Genomic DNA, 20,928 nt, shown 5'->3' with positions numbered 1-20,928 from the left:
CGGTATTAATGTATGAACCTGCATGGCTTTCTGTGGGTTGTGTTATTCAAGTTTGGCTGTTGTGCTAATGGTGATTGCTATTTCCATGTCATTGTTGAATGATAACATCCACAGTGCAAGATTAGTAACTGTGTGCTTACCAAGTTACTAAGAAATTTTATCTATAAATGTAATAATTTCTAATTATAAAATGACTGGTTAGAATAAGGGTTTGTATTAATCATCATTATTGTATTTATGCATTTTAAAAGTCTCACTTAATCAAAGTTCTTGGGCTAAATGATGTATATCCAAATATGTTTACACAAGTATGGGAGGTGATGTCTCTCTACAGTCACCACATTCAAATGTTTAATGTTCCTCTCAGGTTCCTAAATTGGCTCGGGAGAAACACACACACATGTACTTTGTGCTTTCTTTAGTGCATTTTTGAAGTTACATATATTGCAGATGTTACAAAATCACTTGGACAGAGCACAGGAAAAATCTGCATGAAGTTGTTTACACTTTGTAAAGATGTGTTGACATATCCTGCACAAGCAAAAGCAGTGAGAGGAAGTGGCAGTTTGATAGTGTCCTTTACTTTGAGTGGCAAACCGATTTATATTCATATCTGTATATGTTAGTGAATATACATTGAGGTTGAAAATACATTGGGGTAGATGCTGAGAGGCTGTTTCCAACTTGGGGTCATCGTCTCAGAATAAGGGGTCGGCCATTTAGGACTAAGATGAGGAGAAATTTCTTCACTCAGAAGGTTGTGAATCTTTGGAATTCTCTACCCCGGAGGGCTATGGATGCTCAGTCGTTGAGTATATTCAAGACTGAGATCGATAGATTTTTGGACTGTAAGGGAATCAAGGGATTTGGGGATCGGGCGAGAAAGTGGAGTTGAGGTCAAAGATCAGCCATGATCTTGAATGGCGGAGCAGGCCCAAGGGGCCTAATGGCCTACTCCTGCACCTATTTCTTATGTTTTTAAAAGATGAGCAACTTATTAATTTGATCTGAAACACAAGATGCATTTCTCTTGCAAAGCACTCCTAAATATTCTTTAATATTTTATATCCTTAAAAAAGCTTGAAGTATAATTCAGGATAAGAGTTATGGCTAACTTCGAATGGACTAAAAACAGTCACCACTTAAACGACTCAAAGTCTAACATAGATGTTGCCTGTTTATTTCATGGATCACAATGATTGGATCATTAGACTTGACCGAGGAGAACCTGAAAGAAAATGGCTCTTGGATGAGGGTAAATGGGTTCTTTTATGTTTCACTTTTGAGAGCTGAATTTGTCTCTGTCAAATGCTAAATTAAGCATTTATTCTCTGCATGAATGCTGTTTCAAGACCTAGCTCTTGATGTAAGTTCCTACTGGAGAAACTTTGGGAGTCCAGCTCCTTCAAAATTGTGAGAAAAAACAGGACCTGTGTATATAAATGTAAGTACAGATGAGGGAGCCCATTCAGCTTACCTCGTTCAAACTTTAGCTCTCCGTCCACCCATCTTAACTGCCTCTTGAATGACTGCAGAGATTTTGTCCACTGCCCTACCTGCAGACCACCTGCAGTGGTGCCTGTCATCAGCTCTGAATTTGTTTTTTTTAACCAGTTTGTACCCATTTCCCGTGGTGTGGTTTAACTTGTGTTCAGGATACATTTTCTATTCCACCTATTATCTTATCCCTCTAAGTTCTCTCTCAGTTCACCTCCATTCAGTGCTAAAGAGTCCAAGTTGTTTCAACCGTTCCTTATAAACTCAGTCCTCTGACACTAGGGGCCTGCCTCATGGCCCTTCTCTGCAACAATTCCAAGGCTTGGATGTTTCTTTGTACTTCGGCGACCAGAGCTGAAGGAAGTATTCAAGATGCAGCCCAACCCCTTGAACACTATACATCTTCAGTGTGATGACCTCAGATTTATGCTGGCCTGATCTCGCGCTCTATTTTATGATTGTTTGATTTGCTAACCACTGCTCTGCAATGACTGAACACAAGTGACAAGTCTGTTATCACTCCCAGATCTCTCTCATCCTCTACCTTAACTAATTCAGCACCATTACAAAGTAAGCATGTTCCCCTGATCAGTGTTGAATTATATCTGCCATAGTAACGCTCACTTGAAAATATCATGTAGGCCTTCTAACTCCTTAGCTGCTTTGTCAGACTCTACTACCACGCCCCCCTTCTCAGTTTCATATCATCTGCGAATTGAGTAAGTTGAATCCTGATCATTTATGTTGATCTGGAACAGTAAGGACCCCAGCACTGGCCCCACAGCTATCTAATGTGCATCTCCTGTAGAAATGTAATGTTGGAGTTAGGTTGGTGCATTGGTTTCAAACCCTGTTCTTTCACTTTTAATCCCGGGTTTGATTCCACCTCAGACTAACAGGGTCAGCTTCCACATATACATTGATGATATTCAGTTCTACATCTCCACCATCTCTGTTGATTCCTCTACTGCTTCCGTGTTGTCAAACTGCTTGTCCGACATCCAGTCTTAGACGGGCTGCAATTTCCTTCAGCTAAATTTTGGGAAGATTGAAGGGATTGCTGTCAGCCTCCACTGTAAATTCCATATTCTTGCCATCAACTCTATCCCCCTCCCTGGCCACTGTCTCAGACTGAACCAGATTGTAATCATGGTGTCCTACTTGACCCCTAACTAGGCTTCTGACTGCATAGCCTCTCCATCACAATGACCGCTAACATCCACTTTCATAACATTGCCCACCTTGGCCCCTACCTCGCACTAGCTGCTGCTGAAACCCTCATGCATGCTGTTGTCACTTTCAGACTCGATTACCCCAATACTCTCCTGGCCAGCCCCTCTTCTTCCACCCTCTGTAAACTTCAGATCATTCAAAACTCTGCTGCCTGTTTCCTATCATGCACCAAGTTATACTTGCCTCTCACCCCTATCCGTGCTGACCTACAATGCCTCAAATTTAAAATTTTCATCCTTGTATTTAAATCCCTTCGAAGTTTTGCTGCTCCTTTTGTCTATAGCCTCCTCCAATCCTACAAACTAACTTTCCCCCACCTGCATTCTTCTTGCTCTCCTTTAGTGCACCCCCCCCTGCTTTGCCCCACAATTGGTGTCTGTGCCTTCAGTCAGTTAGACCCCACATTATGGAATTCCCTCCTTAAATCCCCCCTGCCTCCGCCACACATTTTTGGGTCTGTGTTAAATATTCTCCCTGATTCAACAGCGGTAGTCACTCACATAAGCGGTCCAGGCATTTTGCACACAGGAGTATGTACTTATATGATAGCATAACCCAGGGTGCAACAATAGGGGCCCCCCTTATGATCTGAACTAAGGGTTGTGTCTTTCACACACACTCTTTCATGCGCTTTTCCAGTCTTTCAGTCGATGGACTGAGGACAGTTAATGAGACAAAGCCACATATGAATCACTAAGCTGTTTTATTTTACAGACAGCTCGTGAATGTACAAAGTAACAGTTGTCATTCAATCTCACCTCGCTTAACTTTACTTCCCCTTGCATACACAAGAAACATGATCAACTGTGCCACACTACCCCAAGTCAAGTGCGCTAGCTGGACTTTTTTTCTTCTAATCAGCCTTTTGGTTCAGACTGGCGTAAGATGAACAAACTTTTCCATCGCTAGGCTGTGCTCTCTCCCCAGACCTAACTGGCCTGAGTACACAATTTTGTTTTAGCCATAGTTGCGAGCTGGACATTAACCCTTTGTGGATGCGTTTTAATTTAAGTGCAAACACTTAAACATAATTCATTCCCAACCCCCTCTGTGGAGAAATGGTCAAAAAATCTCAAAGCACAACATCCTCCTTAAAACCTATCTCTTTGACCATGCTTTTGGTCACCCCTTCTAATCTCATCATCTTTGGATTGATACCCATTTTTCTCCTCATCCCTATGTGAATGCCTTAAGACTTTTCTACATTAAAAGTATTATATAAATGCAAGTTTCAGTTGCACCTGAGGCATACTTTTGGAGTTTTACCCTGTATTTGGCACTGTCATGTTATGCATGACCGGAGGAGTCCTTGATAAAGTGGATAAGTGTTTAATTCTCCAGCACTGACATCTGTCACCTCCCAATGTGAATATTTAAGCTGCCCCTCCCCCCTGCCCCCACCTGCTGACGAGGTAAATCTGTCTGTTTGGCAATCGTGTTGCTTGGGTGTGAAACTGGTCTCCAGTTTGAAATGGAGAGACATCTTGCTATTCACAAAGACTTTGGCATACTTGAATCATATGATTATTTCACTTATGTAAAAGGAGCTTTAAATTGCTCTCTTGTGACAAGCGTACTGATGAGTTGTTTGTGAGATAATTGGGAGCTTAACCAAGTAGCAGCTCTTCCCACTGGCACGTCTCCAAATGAATGTCGCAGTATTTGCAATCTGGATGTGAAACGAATTCATGTAGGGAGTACCACGCAATAGGCTGCAAAGAAAAGGCATTAGATAAAATGCTAATGGTAGCCCTGGTGATGCAGCACATTGGCATTCTGCTCTGCCACAGAATGGGTGCTTGCCACATACCGAGTTCCCCATCGCAACTATGCTGGTTAAGGGAGGCACCAAGTAGCCACAGAGAGGTAGGAAATACTGAGGCTTAGTCATCTAGGGCTGCCCTTGCACATCTCTGAGCATACTAGTTATAGAGCAGCACTGAGAGGCATCACAAAACATAAAATTTAAGAATCGAGTTGGGAGACAATTTAAAAAAATATTTTAAGTACAATATTTTTGGCAATCTCTTTGGGCACAGAGAGTGAACAACTTACATGTTTGCATTTGAGCTTGTACATCAACTGAAGATTCGAGAAACAAGCCAGAGTGAGCTTTAAAAAAAACATGAAACCTCTTTTATGTTAAACAGCCTGAGCTGCTGCAGCCTGTAAAACCTCACTTCAGGTGTCATACGATAAGACACGGTACTTTATTTCCACTTTGATGTTTAGTACTTAAAGGGATTAATCTTCTTGTTCAAATATACCCTCAGCTCAGCATTATTCTATCCGCTGTCCTATGTGCTCATTCAGTGATCAGTTAAACAGGATTAAGTGAGAAGTAAACACTTAAGTTGTCTCTGTTTCCATCTTGAGCACATTTCTGCTACTGTTCGTGGTTGTCCTCAAAAGACTTTTTCAAAGTAGGTGCCCACTCAATTAAGTACTTTTGAATTGTAGTAAATGAAGCAGCCAATTTGCACACAGCAAGCTCTCTCAAACAGCAGTGAAATAAATAACCAGATTAGCTTTTTTTTTGTGATGTTGGTTGAGGGATAAATGTTGGCTAGGACACTGGGAGAACTCCTCTGCTTTTCTTCCAATAGTGCGGTGGGATCTTTTATGAGAGGGCAGATGAGCTTAATGTTTAATGTCTCATCTGAAAGATGGCACCTCCGACAATGCAGCACTCCCTCAATACTGCACTAAAGTGCCAGCCTGGATTATGGGCTCAAGTCTCTGGTGTGGAGCTTGAACCCACAACCTTCTGACTCAGAGTGCTACCAACTGAGCCACGGCTGACACCTAAAATTCAAAGCTCCCGTCCCTGGGTGATCATTGGCTGTGAAGTGTTTTGGGACATCCTGAGGATATAAATGTTGCACTGTTGCTGTAGCATAATGGGGAAGAATTTAATTAGCTTGAAGTTTGTCTTTAAGAATGGAATGTGGGGTATTTGGGCATATAGACCGGGGGGGGGGGGGTGCACAAGTGATGGACAAATCCTTTATCATACTTAGACTTCTGAGAAAATAGGGCAAATCTGAACAATGTAACTCCACACTTTGTGTTGAAAAAGTGTTGAATGCTATCTTTCTTCGTATGGCCCCAAACATTAGAAAATTGATCATTTCCCAAGATGCTACTTCCATTGCTGGTCAGGGTTTGATTGTTGCAGGAGCCCATCAATTGGCACTGCTACCCTTTAATGTGCAGAGCCCAGATAGCGTCACACTTACACAATACCCTAGTACACAAGGTGACATCATAATCCCTCCGAATTCACATGGAATACATCCACATTTCTGGTAACTTTGGGAAAACTGCCCCAAGTAAAATAGAGATGTAGCACTTTTTAACCCCATATTTCCTCAATTAGCATTTGTGAGGCAGCTAGCTTCAGTAGGACGAAGACCACTGTGTAAGGGTACATGCACGCAGCAGGAAGGAGAGGTGCATCAGTCCAGGGAGGCAGTGACTTTTGTTGGGTGTACAGAATTTAGGATGATAGTGTCCAGGATTTCAGTTGGTTTGTTTCTCTGATGGGAATTGGGTCCAATTCTGAGACTGTTCAGTGTTTACTAACAAAATATTTTCTGGTGACCTAAATGGGCATTGGATTGAACTAAATTAGCGTGGAAATTTGACATGCTCTGGAATACAAAACAAAGTATGAGATTCTTAACTACCTTGGAGTGCCATTATTGGCTTTGCCATTTAGTTGATGTATCAGAATGTCCATGATGCTAACTTGTGATCACCTTGAGATAGTTTTCTATGTTAAAGGTGCTGTATAAATCCAAGTTGTTGTTGTATTATGAGTAGTGATTATGTGGATGCAAGGCTCAAATCCTGGTTAACAAAACCAATTTGAGCTCATGTACAGATTTTCCTATGGTTCCACTAATCATTTGTCCTTGACTTACTTAGTCCCCAACTAGTACTGATCACTGTTAACTGACAATAGAACCAACTGAATTTTTCATCTGTTTAAATTGCTGGTTAGCGCTAAGCAGCAAGTACACACGGGAGTCCACTGGTTATGGTGGCCACTTGGATAATGGCCACATTGATCACTGTAACTGCTTGGATTTTAATTCCTTACACTACAACAGTGACTACACTTCAAAAGTGGGTCATTGGCTGTGAAGCGCTTTGGGATGTCCTGAGGTTGGGAAAGGAGCTATGTAAATACAAGTTAGTTCATCGGTTGGGTTCTTAGAAAGAGTGGCTGTTCAACTTGCATCACTGCATTGGAACGTAGGATTTTGTAGTAAATTGATGGCCAGTGGCCAGCTGATCAGATTGTTGGCTTTACTGAACGATCTACTGAGGTGTCTTTTTGTGTGTTTTGCAGGCTCGAGCTGGCATTATCAACACGGTGGAAGTTTTGAAAGTCATGGAGGCTTTTGTGACTGAGCCAAATTACACGGTGTGGAGCGATTTAAGCTGCAACCTGGGGACACTTTCTACCTTATTGTCCCACACAGATTTCCATGAAGAAATGCAAGAATTCGTTGTTGACCTGTTCTCGCACATTGGGCAGAAGCTTGGCTGGGACCCTAAACATGGCGAGGGTATGATTTTAAACACAAGCAAATCCCTAATGATTTAAAAGTGATCTCCACTTAAAGCAACTATCCCTTTCCTTGGATGTTATTTCTCTTGTTCAAATTGTATCCAATTGAAAAGAATGTGGAACACATCTTCACATCAATTTACAACCTGGAGTCACTTTGAACTTCCACACCAGAGTTGAGTGAGTTTCAGTACCTGGGCGTGGTGATAAATGGAGTGCCATACAATACCAAGGTGCTTCCTTCCCCTGCTTGGTTAGGGGCAAGGGAGAAGCAGAGGGAAAAGTGGCCTTTTATGTCTTCCTTGAATATTGTCTTCTACCAGATCGGAATTGGTTTAGGAAAAGTCTGGAGGCCCGACCCTTCTGGGTGGAGGAGTTGTATGTGAGTGGCCTGCAAATGGGAGGGGTTAGGAAAATAGAAACATCATTGATTGTACAATTAATCATCACATAATGTAGGACAGTAATATGCAGGAGTGTAAATGAGCGTTCAAATTAAAAATTGATACTGGAGTTCACCAGCCAAAGATGAGATTTTTAGCTTGTGTTGATGTTACAGCTGCTAATGGTGCAGCATCTGACATTGGGGTGGGTGTCTGGTTCAGGTGAGTGAACGAATATATATACAGAGGAGGAGGAGGATATGCAGATTAAGATGGTCTTGCCACAATGCAGGTGCATCTTGTGTTCAACCAGCAGAGGGATCATCGCCACAGTCGCAAAGAAGTTTGCAGCTTAATCACACGCCCTTCTGGCTGAAAGTTACTTTTAGGAAAAACCTTTTGGAGGCAGTGAAGATGTACATTTTATCCACTAAAGATGTGCCTAATTTCAGTTGATAATGGAATGTCACTGAAAGTGCTAACGGAGAAGGCTGCTGCCTACATTAACCCTGTACTGTTGAAGGGCACCGTATGGAGGTAAGGGGCCTCATGGGGTTGGGGATGGATATGAAAAATTGGAGGATTGTTCACTAACGTGATATAAGAGCTTTATTGACGGGGACGATGAATCCACAGCTTATCCTGATTATAAGACTTTGTTGTAGCATTGTCTTGGTTATACAACTACTAAATGTTAGCTTTTGACTTTGTTTATATTTTATACATTGACCAAAGGGATACTGAACATTGTTGTAGCAACAGATACTATCCATCTTCATGTTTCCCGCCAAAACTATTCTTCTCTTTTGGTTTGGAGGAGACATGGTTATGCATTGCTCAAATGATATTTATTACTCAACCCTGAGGAAAGCCTACATTTCTGACCGCATCGTTGTTAATGTGCTGACACCAACCAGAAGCTCGGGCAGTGAGCAACTATAATGAAGAAACATAGCAGTTTAATGGGCCCATTAAAGACAGATGCAGGCGAGACTATAATAAGAAAATGGTAAACTTGTTAAATAAGTACTTTGTCCTCTTTCTCCAATGTGAAAATGGATGCAAAGTACCAGCAGAACAGGGAACCTAAAAATAAGTCAAGGGGTAGAAATAAGTGGATTTAATATAAGCAAATAAATGATAATGGAGAAAATAATGGGACAATAGACAAATCTCCAGAATCTTATGGTTTCCACCCCCGGGTATTAAAACAAATAGGTGGGGAAATTGCAGATGCATTCGTCATAATTTTCCAAAGTGCTGTAGATTCAGAGATTGTGCCTTTGGATTGGAAAGTTGCAAATGCTACTCAAATATTTAAGAAGGGAGGGGGACAAACATCAATTATGGGGTAGTTACTGGAATCTATCATCAGAGACACAGCGACTGAGCACTTGGACAGGTATCAGTTGATTAAAGAGCATAAGCATGGATTTATGATGGGTAGGTCAAGTTTGACTAATCTAGTTAAATTTTCTGAGAAGGTCTCTAGCATGGTGGATAGGGAAGTGTCTATGGATGTTGTCTATTATGGACTTCCAGAAGGCATTTGATTTTTTGTTATTAACAAAAATGAGAGTGCATGGGATTGGAGGTAATCTTATGACATGGGTCGGTAATTGGTTGGGAGGCAAGAGACAGAGTAGGGATAAAGGGTTCGTTCTCTGGTGGGATGTGACAAGTGATGTTCCCCAGGGATCTGTACTGGGGCCTCAACTTTTCACCGTTTAAAGCAATGACTTGGATGAAGGGATATAGAGTTGTGTATCCAACTTTGCAGATAACATTAAGTTAGGAGGCACAGTAAGTTGTGTAGATTGCAGGAGGAAGTTACAAAGTGATGTAGACAGACTAAATGATTGGGCAAAATTATGGCTGATGGAGTTCAATGTAGGGAAGTGTGGGGCCATCCACTTTGCATCTGAGAAAAATAAATCAAAGTATCTTCTCAATGGTGAGACTACTAGCTGTGGAGGAGCAAAGGGATTTACATGTCCATGTACACATCACTAGAAGCTAGCACACAGGTACAGAAAGTAATCAAAAAGGCTAATGAAATGTTGTTTATCTCAAGGGGGTTGCAATTCAAAAGTGAGGAAGTGATGCTTCAGTTGTACACAGCCTTGGTCAGACCCCATTTGGAGTGCTGCGAACAATTTTGGCCACCGACCCTCAGTTAAGATATATTGGCCTTGGAAGGGGTACAACACAGATTCACCAGAATTATACTAGGGTTTAAAAGGTTAAATTTTGAGGCCAGGTTGCATAAACTTGGCTTGTATTCCCTTAAGCTTAGAAGGTTGAGGGGCTATCAAATTAAGGTATTTAAAATGATTAAGGGATTTGATAGGAAATTACTTCCTCTGGTGGAGAATCCAGAACAAGAAAGCATAATCTTAACTTTTGAGCCAGGCCATCTAGGAGCAAAATTGGGAAGCACTTTTTCACACAAAGGGTAGTGAAAATCTGGAACTTGCTCCTCCAAAAGGCTGTGGATGCTGGATCAATTGAAATTTTCAAGACTGAGATCTGTAGATTTTTGTTACGTAAGGGTATCAGGGATATGGAGCAAAGATGAAGTAAGTAGAGTTGAGGTACAGATCAGCCATGATCTAATTGAATGATGGAACAGGTTCGAGGGGCTGAATGGCATACTCATGTTCATATTCTAGTATTTGGTTTAAGAATGAATGGCAGCTTTCAATCACGATCCAACAATAGCTTGCATTTGTATAGCACCTTTAACATAGAAAAGGTGGTTCACAGAGGTGACACTGAGCAGTGGTAGAAGAATTAACAAGGTGACTGAAAGTATTATCACAAAGATGGGTTTTGCAGAACCTTTTAAAAGTGAGAGTGAAGTAGAAAAGCAGAAGGGTTTAGGAAGAGAGTTACGTGGAGCAGGGTCAGGAAGAGAGTTACGTGGAGCAGGGTCAGGAAGAGAGTTACATGGAGCAGGGTCAGGAAGAGAGTAGGGTCACCAATGGTAGAGTGGAAGGAAGAGGAGAGACCGAAGAGCACGGGCTAGGGCATAGGGCTAGAGGAGATTGCAGAGGGTAAGGCCATGGAGGGACTTGTAAATGTGAACAAGGATTTTGAATTTGATGTGTTGTGGGGCAGGAGGCCGATGCAGGTCAGCAGGGATGGAAGTGATGGACGAATGGAACTTTGGGTGGGACAGGATGCTGCCAGCAGAGGTCTGGATGAGTTGGAGGTTTACAGAGTGGAGCTCAGGAAGATGTTGGAAAAGTTGAATCTGGAAGTCATGAAACTGGAAACGGGTTTCAGTGGGAGTGAGGTAAGGGTGAAGTGGTGGGAAGGTGGAAGTCAATGGTCTTCGTCGTGAATAGGATTTGAAGCTTAGGTCAGGGTCGAAGAGGGACCTGGAGGTTGTTCATTATTTGGCTCAGCCTGAATAACCAGCCAAAAAGGGGATGGAGTCTGTGGCAAGTTTTTACCGGGAGCCAAATAAGATGGATTAACAATACCTTGCATTTATATAGCTCCTTTTAATATGTAAAATTTCCCAAGGCTCTTCACAGAAGCATAATGAAAAAATGGACTCCAAGCCAAAGAGGTGAGAAATTAGGAGGGGTGAGCAAAAGTTTGGTCAAAGAGAGGTGGGTTTTAAGGAAAGCCAAAAAGGAGGCGGAGGGATTTCGGGATGAAATTTCCAAAGAGTGACGCCCTGGCGCTGAAGGCACGGTTGCCATTGGTGGGCGAAGGGAGGGGTGGATGCAGAGGAACATGCACCAAAAATGCGGGTCAGTTTTAAACCAAAATGATTGAGTGTTACTGTTGGCAAGAGTTGGCATGTCTGCCCCAACTACCTTTATAGTATTACCTTTTGGCCTTTGTAGCTCAGGCTTATGGCATGATTTAGCATGGTGTGACATTCCATGACAAAGTTCCCCAATCTCTACATAGAATTACATAGAATATACAGCACAGAAACAAGCCATTCGGCCCAACAGGTCCGTGCTGGTGTTTATGCTCCACACGAATCTCCTCCAGCTATATCGCAAGCTTTGTTAAAACATACAGTGGTGTTTGATTCATAGAGACTGTTGAAAAGAGGATGGAGAATATTAGCTGTGAACGGCACTCAAAGTTTACATGGGGAGACTCTACAATTGGCAATCCTGGAGCTGATAATTCATGTCTGCGGCATTTTGGTTCTTGTTTTACCTACTAGTATTTAATTGATAAATATGCGTGTATTTTAATGGTTATTAAATTGTGTGTGGTCAATAACCTGAGTTATATCCGGCTCTGCTAAAGTAATCTGACTTACAAAACAATAAAAATCTAGGCAAAATATTATTTTATTGTGTTATGCTACTGTATCACTTGTGCAAAAAAAGACTATGTAGTAAGGTATGTTAACCTTGTGATTATAGTACTGAACTAATAACCCAGAGTTTGTGAATTCACATTCCACCATGGCAAGTTGTGAATTTAAATTGAATAAATCTGGTCACTTGTGGGTTGGCACCAGAAAAATCATTGTGGTAAAAAGCCAACTGGTTGACTGATGCCCTTCAGGGAAGAGTCCCTGCCACCTCTACCCAGACTGGCCTATATGTGACTCCATTCCCGTACTTAATGTGGGATTCTTAATGCTCTCTGGTCAATTAGGGATGGGGTGTAAATACTGCCTTCTAGTGTTGGCCACATCCCAAGAATAAATTAAAAAACAAAGTAAATATATCCATCCCTCTTACCCCCCGCCCCCCACCATCTCCAGCAATTTAGTTGATTTAAATGCTGTAAATGTGGTTCATGGTGTTCATATTTGCGTGTAGTAGCCCGTATCATCCATTTATACATTCTCAGCAAACATTAGAATTGTTTCGGAATCTGTAGTAAGCAAATTTGAACTCTCTGGGAGAAAAAACACCACCATCATTGAATGTCTACTGTGTTGAATTTTGTGTCCTAGGTCACCTCGACGCACTCCTGAGAGGCCTGGTCTTGGGAAAGTTGGGAAAAGCTGGGCACCAGCCAACGATAGAAGAAGCAAGACGCAGGTTTAAGGATCATGTTGAAGGAAAACAAGTCTTGTCTGCCGATCTACGAAGTCCTGTAAGTTTGGGTTCCTTCAATGCTGCCAGAGTTGCTTTTGTGCAGCTTTCTTTTGCTTTATTTAGGAGGGGAAAAGAAGGTGGCAAGAATGAAGACATTTTGTCTAGGATTTATTTTGGTATTTTTTTTTAAATTCTGTTTGGTAACTAAGAAGTTAAAAACAACCATAACTCACAGAAATCATGTCCCAGCTGAATTTGATAGATTGTTGTGATGATAGTTGGTTGATTACTGGCCAGTTGCTTGAGGGAGGATCCAAGCCACTCAGTCCAACTATGTGTCTAAATCAGAGCTCTTTGACTTGAGTTATTTAAATTCTACTTGGTTCTGGTCTCTGCTTAGGAGGTATTTTATCAGCCTGTCCTTTTCAAATGAAGGAGTTTGTCTCAGGCAACCAAAGAGACAAGAGTCTGTCAAGTATTTGAAGTGAATATGTATGAAACAGTCAATCTATGTTAGCTAACCAAGATAGTTATGTAGTTGTTGAAAAAGAGAAAACTATATTAAAAAAATTAATTATAAGATACAGCTAGCATCAAAGTTATGATCTTTTTTTGTCTATTACATTGAGGAGCAGGCTAAGCTTCACAGCTGGTATAAATACATATATATATATATATATATATATATATATATATATGTTACTGATTTATTTAAGAAGCGAGAGAGAGATATCAGGTAACTACACTCCTGTCAGTTTAACGTCTATTGTGTGGAAGTTACTGAAATTTATCATCAGAGACAGAGTGACTGAGCATTTGGACAAGTATCAGTTGATCAAAAAGAGTCAGCTTGGATTGTGACGGGTAGGTCATGTCTGACTAATCTAGTTGCATTTTTTGAGGAGGTCAGTAGCTTGGTGTATAGGGGAGTGTCTATGGATGTTGTTTATATGGACTTCCAGAAGGCATTAGATACAGTTCCGCACCAGAGATCATTAACAAAAATCGAATTGGAGGGAACCATGTGACATTGGTCGGTGATTCTTTGGGAGGTCGGAGAGAGAGTAGGGATAATGGTTTGGTTCTCTGATTGGTGAGATGTGACTCGTGGTGTTCCCCGGGGATTAGTACTTGGGCCTCAGCTTTTCACCATATATATTAATGATTTGGATGAAGGAATAGAGAATTATATATCCAGTTTGACAGATGACACTGTTAGGAGGCACAGTATGTTGTGTGGATGGGAGCAGGAAGTTACAAAGGGCATAGACAGACTGAGTGGGCAAAAATATGGCAGATGGAGTTGGATGTGGGTAAAGTGTGAGATCATCCACTTTGTATATGAGAAAGATCTGAGAAAATGTGGGCATTATCTTAAAATTAGAGCCAGGCCATCTAGGAGTGAAATCAGGAAGCACTTTTTCACACAAAGGCTAGTGGGAAATTTGGAACTCGCTTGCCCAAAAGGCTGTGGATACTGGGAGACAATTGAAATTTTCAAGATGGTGATCAAGAGATTTTTGTTAGGTAAGGATATCAAGGGATATGGAGCTAAGGCAGGTAAATGGAGTTGAGGTATCGAACAGCTATGATCTAATTGAATGGCGGAACCGGCTCAAGGGGCTGAATGGCCTCCTCCTGTTCCTGTGCTGCAATTTGGTTGTTCTTTTACAGTTGTGACAAAATTATTTTAGTTTTGGCTTAGTGGCTGTCCCATTAAATGTAATAAAGTAATGAAGGAGTCTCCCGTCGAGTCGACGAATGTGTCTCAGTTGTTATGGGTGCGTTGCTGGGGAAAGAGCCCGATCCTGGATGTACACGGACGGCTGCCCATGTCGCTTTGAAACCAGATGAGATGGGTAGATGAGTTGCCTTGCATCCCAGCACTTGGCAGACAGAACTTACAACCTCGCAGTCTCAAATTAATTCCAACGGGGCCGGCAAACATGCTGTCATCGTCTGTTGGTGCCTGTGTCATCCCAGGTGTTGGTGTCAATATTGCAAGATTTCAAGGTGGCCTTTGGAGCATTCATCTGCTCTACCCCTGTTGTGAAATCTAGACTGCAGCTTGACATAGGCTTTGGGAATTCTATAATCAGGCCAACCCATATGGACCTAATCGAATAATAGCCGTTTGAAAAAAGGACCGTCATTCAGATGCTTGTCCCCAGCTTATTCTGATATCGTGTTGCTCTCAAACCTGTAACCAATGTGCGAGAGAGATAAGTTAATGTTATGTGATTGATGGTTCAGTTTGTATTTTATTTGTTTTTGAATTTTTGAGGTCAGATATTCAAAAGCCAGGAACTCTTCTCTGGGATATAAAATTAAGATTATTCTATTTAAATTGGGGATATTTGAAAAATCTCATGAGGGGAAGCAGTTTAAAATCTGAGAAGCAACCAGTCAGTACTGCCAGTGTCCTGGCCAATATTTACCTCTCAACCAACATCACTTTAAAAAAACAAAAACAGATTACCTGGTCATTCACCTTGCTATGTGCAAATTGGCTGCCACATTTCCTACATTACAACAGTGACTCCATTTCAAAAAGTACTTCATTGGCTGTAAAGCGCTTTGGGACATTGAGTTTGTGAAAGGTGCTATATAAATGCAATCTTTCTTTCTTTTACTGCCAATTTGATAATCCTAAAGGAGAGCAGAAACACTGTTACACTTATTTACAAAGGATTAGCTTAGTTCTTGGAATTGTGATATTTTTATTATTTTGTCAACTCAAGGAGTTAGACTATATTATGACTGACTGTTTATGTGCATGTTCATTTTTATTTAAAAAATCAATTCACTTGATATTTTAAACTTAAAACAAGGTCTGATGTGATGCTCTATTGCTTTCAAGGACTGGAGTGAGATCTTATGAAGGCCTAAGTCCAGTAGCTAAAAGCAATTTCCAGACAGGGTTTGCTGTTCGTTTCCCAGGTGCATTACCGAAAGCATACCTAGATCTCGAGGCAAGGAAAGACACTCTCAAAGGTACGAGGAGTTAGGTCTCACCCATGAGAGTGATCTAAGCTGCAATAATTTAGTGGACGAGGGTTTAAAAAAAAGACCCAAAAACATTACTGTTTAACAAACTTGTTTAGCAGCTAGCACCTAAAACAAGGTCTACTGTAGTGTTATGCTGCTACCTGAAGAGCAGGAGGATCCCATAGCAGCATGGGATATAATCACTAGATGAAGTAATCGAAAAAAACATTTCTTTGTGTTATCTTGGGCACACTACAAAATTCTACCTAGATATCAGGGACAAGTGAAAACACTGAAAGATGTAGGGAGTCATCTATGAGAGAGATCTGAAGTAATACAGTAAAAAAAATCTAAAATACAACGGATTAATATCTCTAACTCTCCACACCTTCAAAAGCTTTGTCTTTGATCACCTCCACTAGTTCTTCTGTGAAGAAGCATGAGATGTTTACTGCATTAAAGGTGCTATATAAGTGAGTTCTTGTTCAAACTGTGCACCAGCATGAATTGTCAACCTTAATTGGGTTTTTAATTAATAGAAGTTTAAAAAAATATATAGTTTTGAGGTTCTGGGATTGTTCTCCTTAGAGCAAAGAAGGTTAAGGGGAGTTTTAATAGAGGCATTCAAAATCATGAAGCGTTTTGATAGAGTATATCAGGAGAAACTGTTTCCACTGGCAGAAGGGTCGGTAACCAGAGGACACAGATTTAAGGTTATTGGCAAAAGAACCAGAGGTGAGATGAGAATTTTTTTTACACAGCGAGTTATGATGATCTGGAATGCACTGCCTGAAAGGGCGGTGGAAGCAGATTCAATAGTAACTTTCAAAAGAGAATTGGATAAATACTTGAAGGGGAGAAAATTTGCAGGGCTATGGGGAAAGAGCCGGCACAGGCACAATGGGCCGAATGGCCTCCTTCTGTGCTGTAAAATTCTTTGATTTTATGATTCTCCTATTCAGTGCGAATATATTCCTCTTGGCGATAGTGAAGGTTGATAGAAGCTATGATTTTAAGTATTAATTTTTTGCTATCGTTTTGTGGAGCACTGCTTTACTCAGTCCCTTGTGAGTTACTGTGATGAGCACCACTAAGATATTCATACAAGGGTGTTAAAGGTGTTAGTGACGTCTGTAATGTAGGCTTAGAGAACTAATCTGTCATTGATCATAAGGAAATTTTATATTTAGCATATATAATAAAATGAAAGTCTCATGAAACTGATTAACTTATTAACGAGAGTCGGAATAAACACACAGTCAGCTAATAATCTAGAGTAGTGCCGAGATGGAGCCTTGTTAGGTCTGTCTTCATTACTGCAGTAAATGAATAGGGCACACTTGTGCTCTGAAGGATTAAAGCTCACGTCACTTAAAGGTTAACTCAAGGTTAATCAGAAAGGAATCAATCCAGGTTTCATTTGGATTGCATTGAAACATTTTTTATTACATTTCACGCTCCTCCATGAAATGATGTACTGCTGTGTCATTCCATGTGTTTCTGTTTGATAAAGTTCTGCCAAATTTCTGGAAGGTTCTGTCCTATTGATTACTGCCGATCTAATTTGAGCCAATCAGAAATGTGACTTCCTGTAATAGGCTAAAAGTTTGAAGGAAGGAGATGCAAATTTCAGCTGACTTTATTCAGCTCTTCTCATTCTTTTTATCTGTTCTATCTCTCCCAAGAGAGTTTTGCTGCAGTTCCCTCCTAAGCACATACTTATTCTGTACAGTGTACATAAAAATGATTCATCCCTTCTGAGCTGTGACACCCACACTTTGTTCAATAAAAATGGTGCCTTGTTGTTTAATGTGTGCTGCATATAGTTGCAAAGGAAAGTGATCAAAGTATCCCATTTTGCATCAAGCGCAGATTAAGTATAGATGCAGGATAAAGCGTTCTTCTTTTTCTTCCTGACAATGTGCCATAACCAATCATAAAATAAACCACTGCCTCCTACACCAGATATCTTTGTGACCTCTACACTTTGTAACAGCTTGGTTCTCCCCTTGCTGCCCCTCTTCATGTACCAGTGCAGTGTTGCCTTGCTTTATTGGTAACTGTTGTCCAACATGGTGGTGGGACGAAGTCCTGTACTTCTCTCTTTCCCTGTGTGCACCCTTTCCCTACAGATCCCAAAAGGAGCATTGTTTATTTGCATTCTTGCAACCAACAGTATCACTTCTCTGAACAAAAAGCAAAATACTGCAGATGGTATCACTTCTGTAATCTGCATAGACTAGCAGGCTGAAATAGTGATTAGAATGCATGGGATTTTGTTCATTCGAGGGTGCACGAGTTGCGAAATATTACATTTATATTGCAGCACTGCCACTGCACACGGGCCGATGCTGACAGCAGCATTGTGATAGAAATGGAACTTCTGGAGTTCTTCCCACAGCGTGGAGACCCATCTAAAGAGTTGGTTTAGCATTGGATAACGCCGGCTACTACTCCCATGCAGTACTGATGGACTGCTGCACTGTCGGAGGTGCCGTCTCTCTGGTGAGACATTAAAGCAAGGCCCTGTCTGCCCCCCTCAGGTGGATGTATAAGATCTCATGGCCGCTATTTCGAAGAAGCGCAATGGAGTACGCCCCAGTGCCTTGAGCCAATATTTATCCCTCAGCCAACATCATCAAAACAGGGATTATCTGGTCATTATCACGTTGCTGTTTGTGGGACCTTGCTGAGCGCAAATTGGCTGCTGTGTTTCCCTACATTACAACAGTGATTACACTTCAAAAGTACTAAATTGGCTGTAAAGCGCTTTGGGATGTCCTGAAAGGTGCTATATAAATGCAAGTTCGTTCTTTTTTGGTTCAGGCCAGGAGCGGACTCTTATAACATGCATCAGTTGATTGCCTTTACAGACCTTTCCCCTGGCATCTGGGAAAGTCCATGACCAGAAACGCAACTTGGAAGCAACTTTGCGCACGTGAACTTGCGCAGAAAGAGTTATTTGTGTGGCCATATGTGCTCTGAAATGTGCCCTTGCAGTGTGGAGAGAGAAAGTTCCAGAGCGCCAGCAATCTGTGGAAGCACAGTGTGACAGATTTCCAGAATTAATTCTCTGGGAATGTACCATGATGTGTAGGAATGTACTTATTGCTCGCCACATTCTTGGTGGAAGTGTAACTCTGCAGATATTTCATCTCCTCAACACCCTTTTAGAACATAATGTGTAATCTCTGAACAATGCAGCTATCTTGTTCAGGTGAGATTTGTAATTTTTCACTCTCCTTTCTGTGGTGAACCTGCTCCCGTACCATTTCCCATGTGGCTGAAAACTGGATGCTGGGAGGTGACAGAAGTGGCAATTTTAGCACTACACTATCAGTGAGGCATTTAGCTACACAGCTTTTTTTTTGCAGCATCCGTAACATGCATATTTCAGGGGTAATTTTGACGTTTTTTTTTAAATCTTGTATTAATAATTCTATTGATTACAGACAGCTGATCTCAATCTGAGTTGTCATAAGGGGTACCAGAAATTGGCCTGGGTGAGGGAGAAGACGATCAGCCTTTGACCACAGTTCATTGACCCACGTGGTGGACATGGACATTGAGGACAGGTTGAGGGTGCCCCTGCAGTTTGATAACCTGCAGACACTCAAGGTCAAGGACACTTTGGTGACATCTTGCACCCGGGTAACAGTACCATGGCACAGAGTCAACACCTTCAGATGAGTTAGATCAAAACTACAGCGCAGAAACTGGTCTATGCTGGCGTTCATGCTCCACACGAGCCTCCTCCCTCCCTATTTCATCGAACCCGATCAGGATACCCTTCTATTCCTTTCTTCCTCATGTGTTTATCTGGCTTCCCCTTAAATGTATCTATGCTATTTGCCTCAATTACTCCTTGTGGGAGCGAGTTCCACATTCTCACCACTCTCTGGGTAAAGAAGTTTCTCCTGAATTCCCTATTGGATTTATTAGTGACTATTTTATATTTATGACCTCTAGTTTTGGACTCCCCCACAAGCGGAAACAATTTCTGTACGTCTACCCTGTCAAACCCTTTCATAATCTTGAAGACCTCGAACAGGTGAAAAAGGTACCAGTCCCACGATGGATAAAAAAGCCCTTCAACACAATCCTTATGATTTTTTCTCTATACAGTAATGCATCATTTGCCAGTGAGTGTTTTCCTTTCTCTTGTCTGGTTCACCTGCCAGCCGGGATATAAATGAACATGAACAGGGGAGCAATCGGTTAAAGCATGCAGTCTTGGAATGGATACCACACGTAGGACAGTAGATGGTGAGCGGCAAGTTACAAGCCAGTACCTCAACAGAATGCCACTGAATGATCAGTGACTTCACAGGCAGTGAGCATAAAGCTTGAGCAATTCAAAGGATCAATGCGGTTTTCAGCTTGAATGACTCCCTTCAACATCAAATTATTTATAGTGTAGATTTAAAAAAAAATTGGACATATGATATCATCGTAGGGGAAAAGTGTGCTGTAGGTGCAAACATAAAATCGCAACCTAGCAGTAAAATTGAACTCTTTGGGGTTTCCAGTTGAACTATTTGGGAGGGAAGTCTCATTTGTTTTATCTTTCCTTGTTAAAATCTGAATGAACCACCAATCTGAAGTACAATCTGGGAGAGCAAGCATTAAATAAACACCTGAGGCAGAGTTGCTACGTGTGGAGTTTTGAAGGGTTGGGAGCCTGCATTAAATGCAATGTTTTGGGGGATTTCTTTTTCATTATTCATTAATAAAGCTTCATTTAAAAATAATCTTTATTTGGGGCCAGGTGTGGGGGGGAGATGATTTTTTTTTATTCGTTCACGGGTTGTGGGCGTTGCTGGCGAGGCCAGCATTTATTGCCCATCCCTAATTGCCCTCGAGAAGGTGGTGGTGAGCCGCCTTCTTGAACCGCTGCAGTCCATGTGGTGACGGTTCTCCCACAGTGCTGTTAGGAAGGGAGTTCCAGGATTTTGACCCAGCGACAATGAAGGAACGGCGATATATTTCCAAGTCGGGATGGTGTGTGACTTGGAGGGGAACGTGCAGTTGGTGGTGTTCCCATGTGCCTGCTGCTCTTGTCCTTCTAGGTGGTAGAGGTCGCGGGTTTGGGAGGTGCTGTCGAAGAAGCCTTGGCGAGTTGCTGCAGTGCATCCTGTGGATGGTACACACTGCAGCCACAGTGCGCCGGTGGTGAAGGGAGTGAATGTTTAGGGTGGTGGATGGGGTGCCAATCAAGCGG

The 20,928-nt window shown here is 41.6% G+C and overlaps 1 protein-coding gene across 2 annotated transcripts in view; it reads left to right on the top strand.

Annotated features, from left to right (window-relative positions):
- Window positions 1-20,928, top strand: part of npepps (aminopeptidase puromycin sensitive) — a 190,131-nt gene that overhangs the window by 143,374 nt on the left and 25,829 nt on the right. For both annotated transcript variants that reach the window (XR_010957995.1, XM_067968761.1), the window contains exons 17-18: window positions 7,088-7,307; window positions 12,635-12,777. Coding sequence is in view for 1 of the 2 variants with exons in the window: in XM_067968761.1 (XP_067824862.1) it covers window positions 7,088-7,307; window positions 12,635-12,777 (363 nt within the window). In the remaining variant the exon portion in view is untranslated. The remainder of the gene's footprint in view (window positions 1-7,087; window positions 7,308-12,634; window positions 12,778-20,928) is intronic.

Source organism: Heptranchias perlo, chromosome 30, assembly GCF_035084215.1.
Source record: "Heptranchias perlo isolate sHepPer1 chromosome 30, sHepPer1.hap1, whole genome shotgun sequence".
Lineage (NCBI taxonomy): Eukaryota > Metazoa > Chordata > Chondrichthyes > Hexanchiformes > Hexanchidae > Heptranchias > Heptranchias perlo.
Note: the sequence above shows the minus strand (reverse complement) of the source record. Positions and strands in the feature narration are given on the sequence as shown.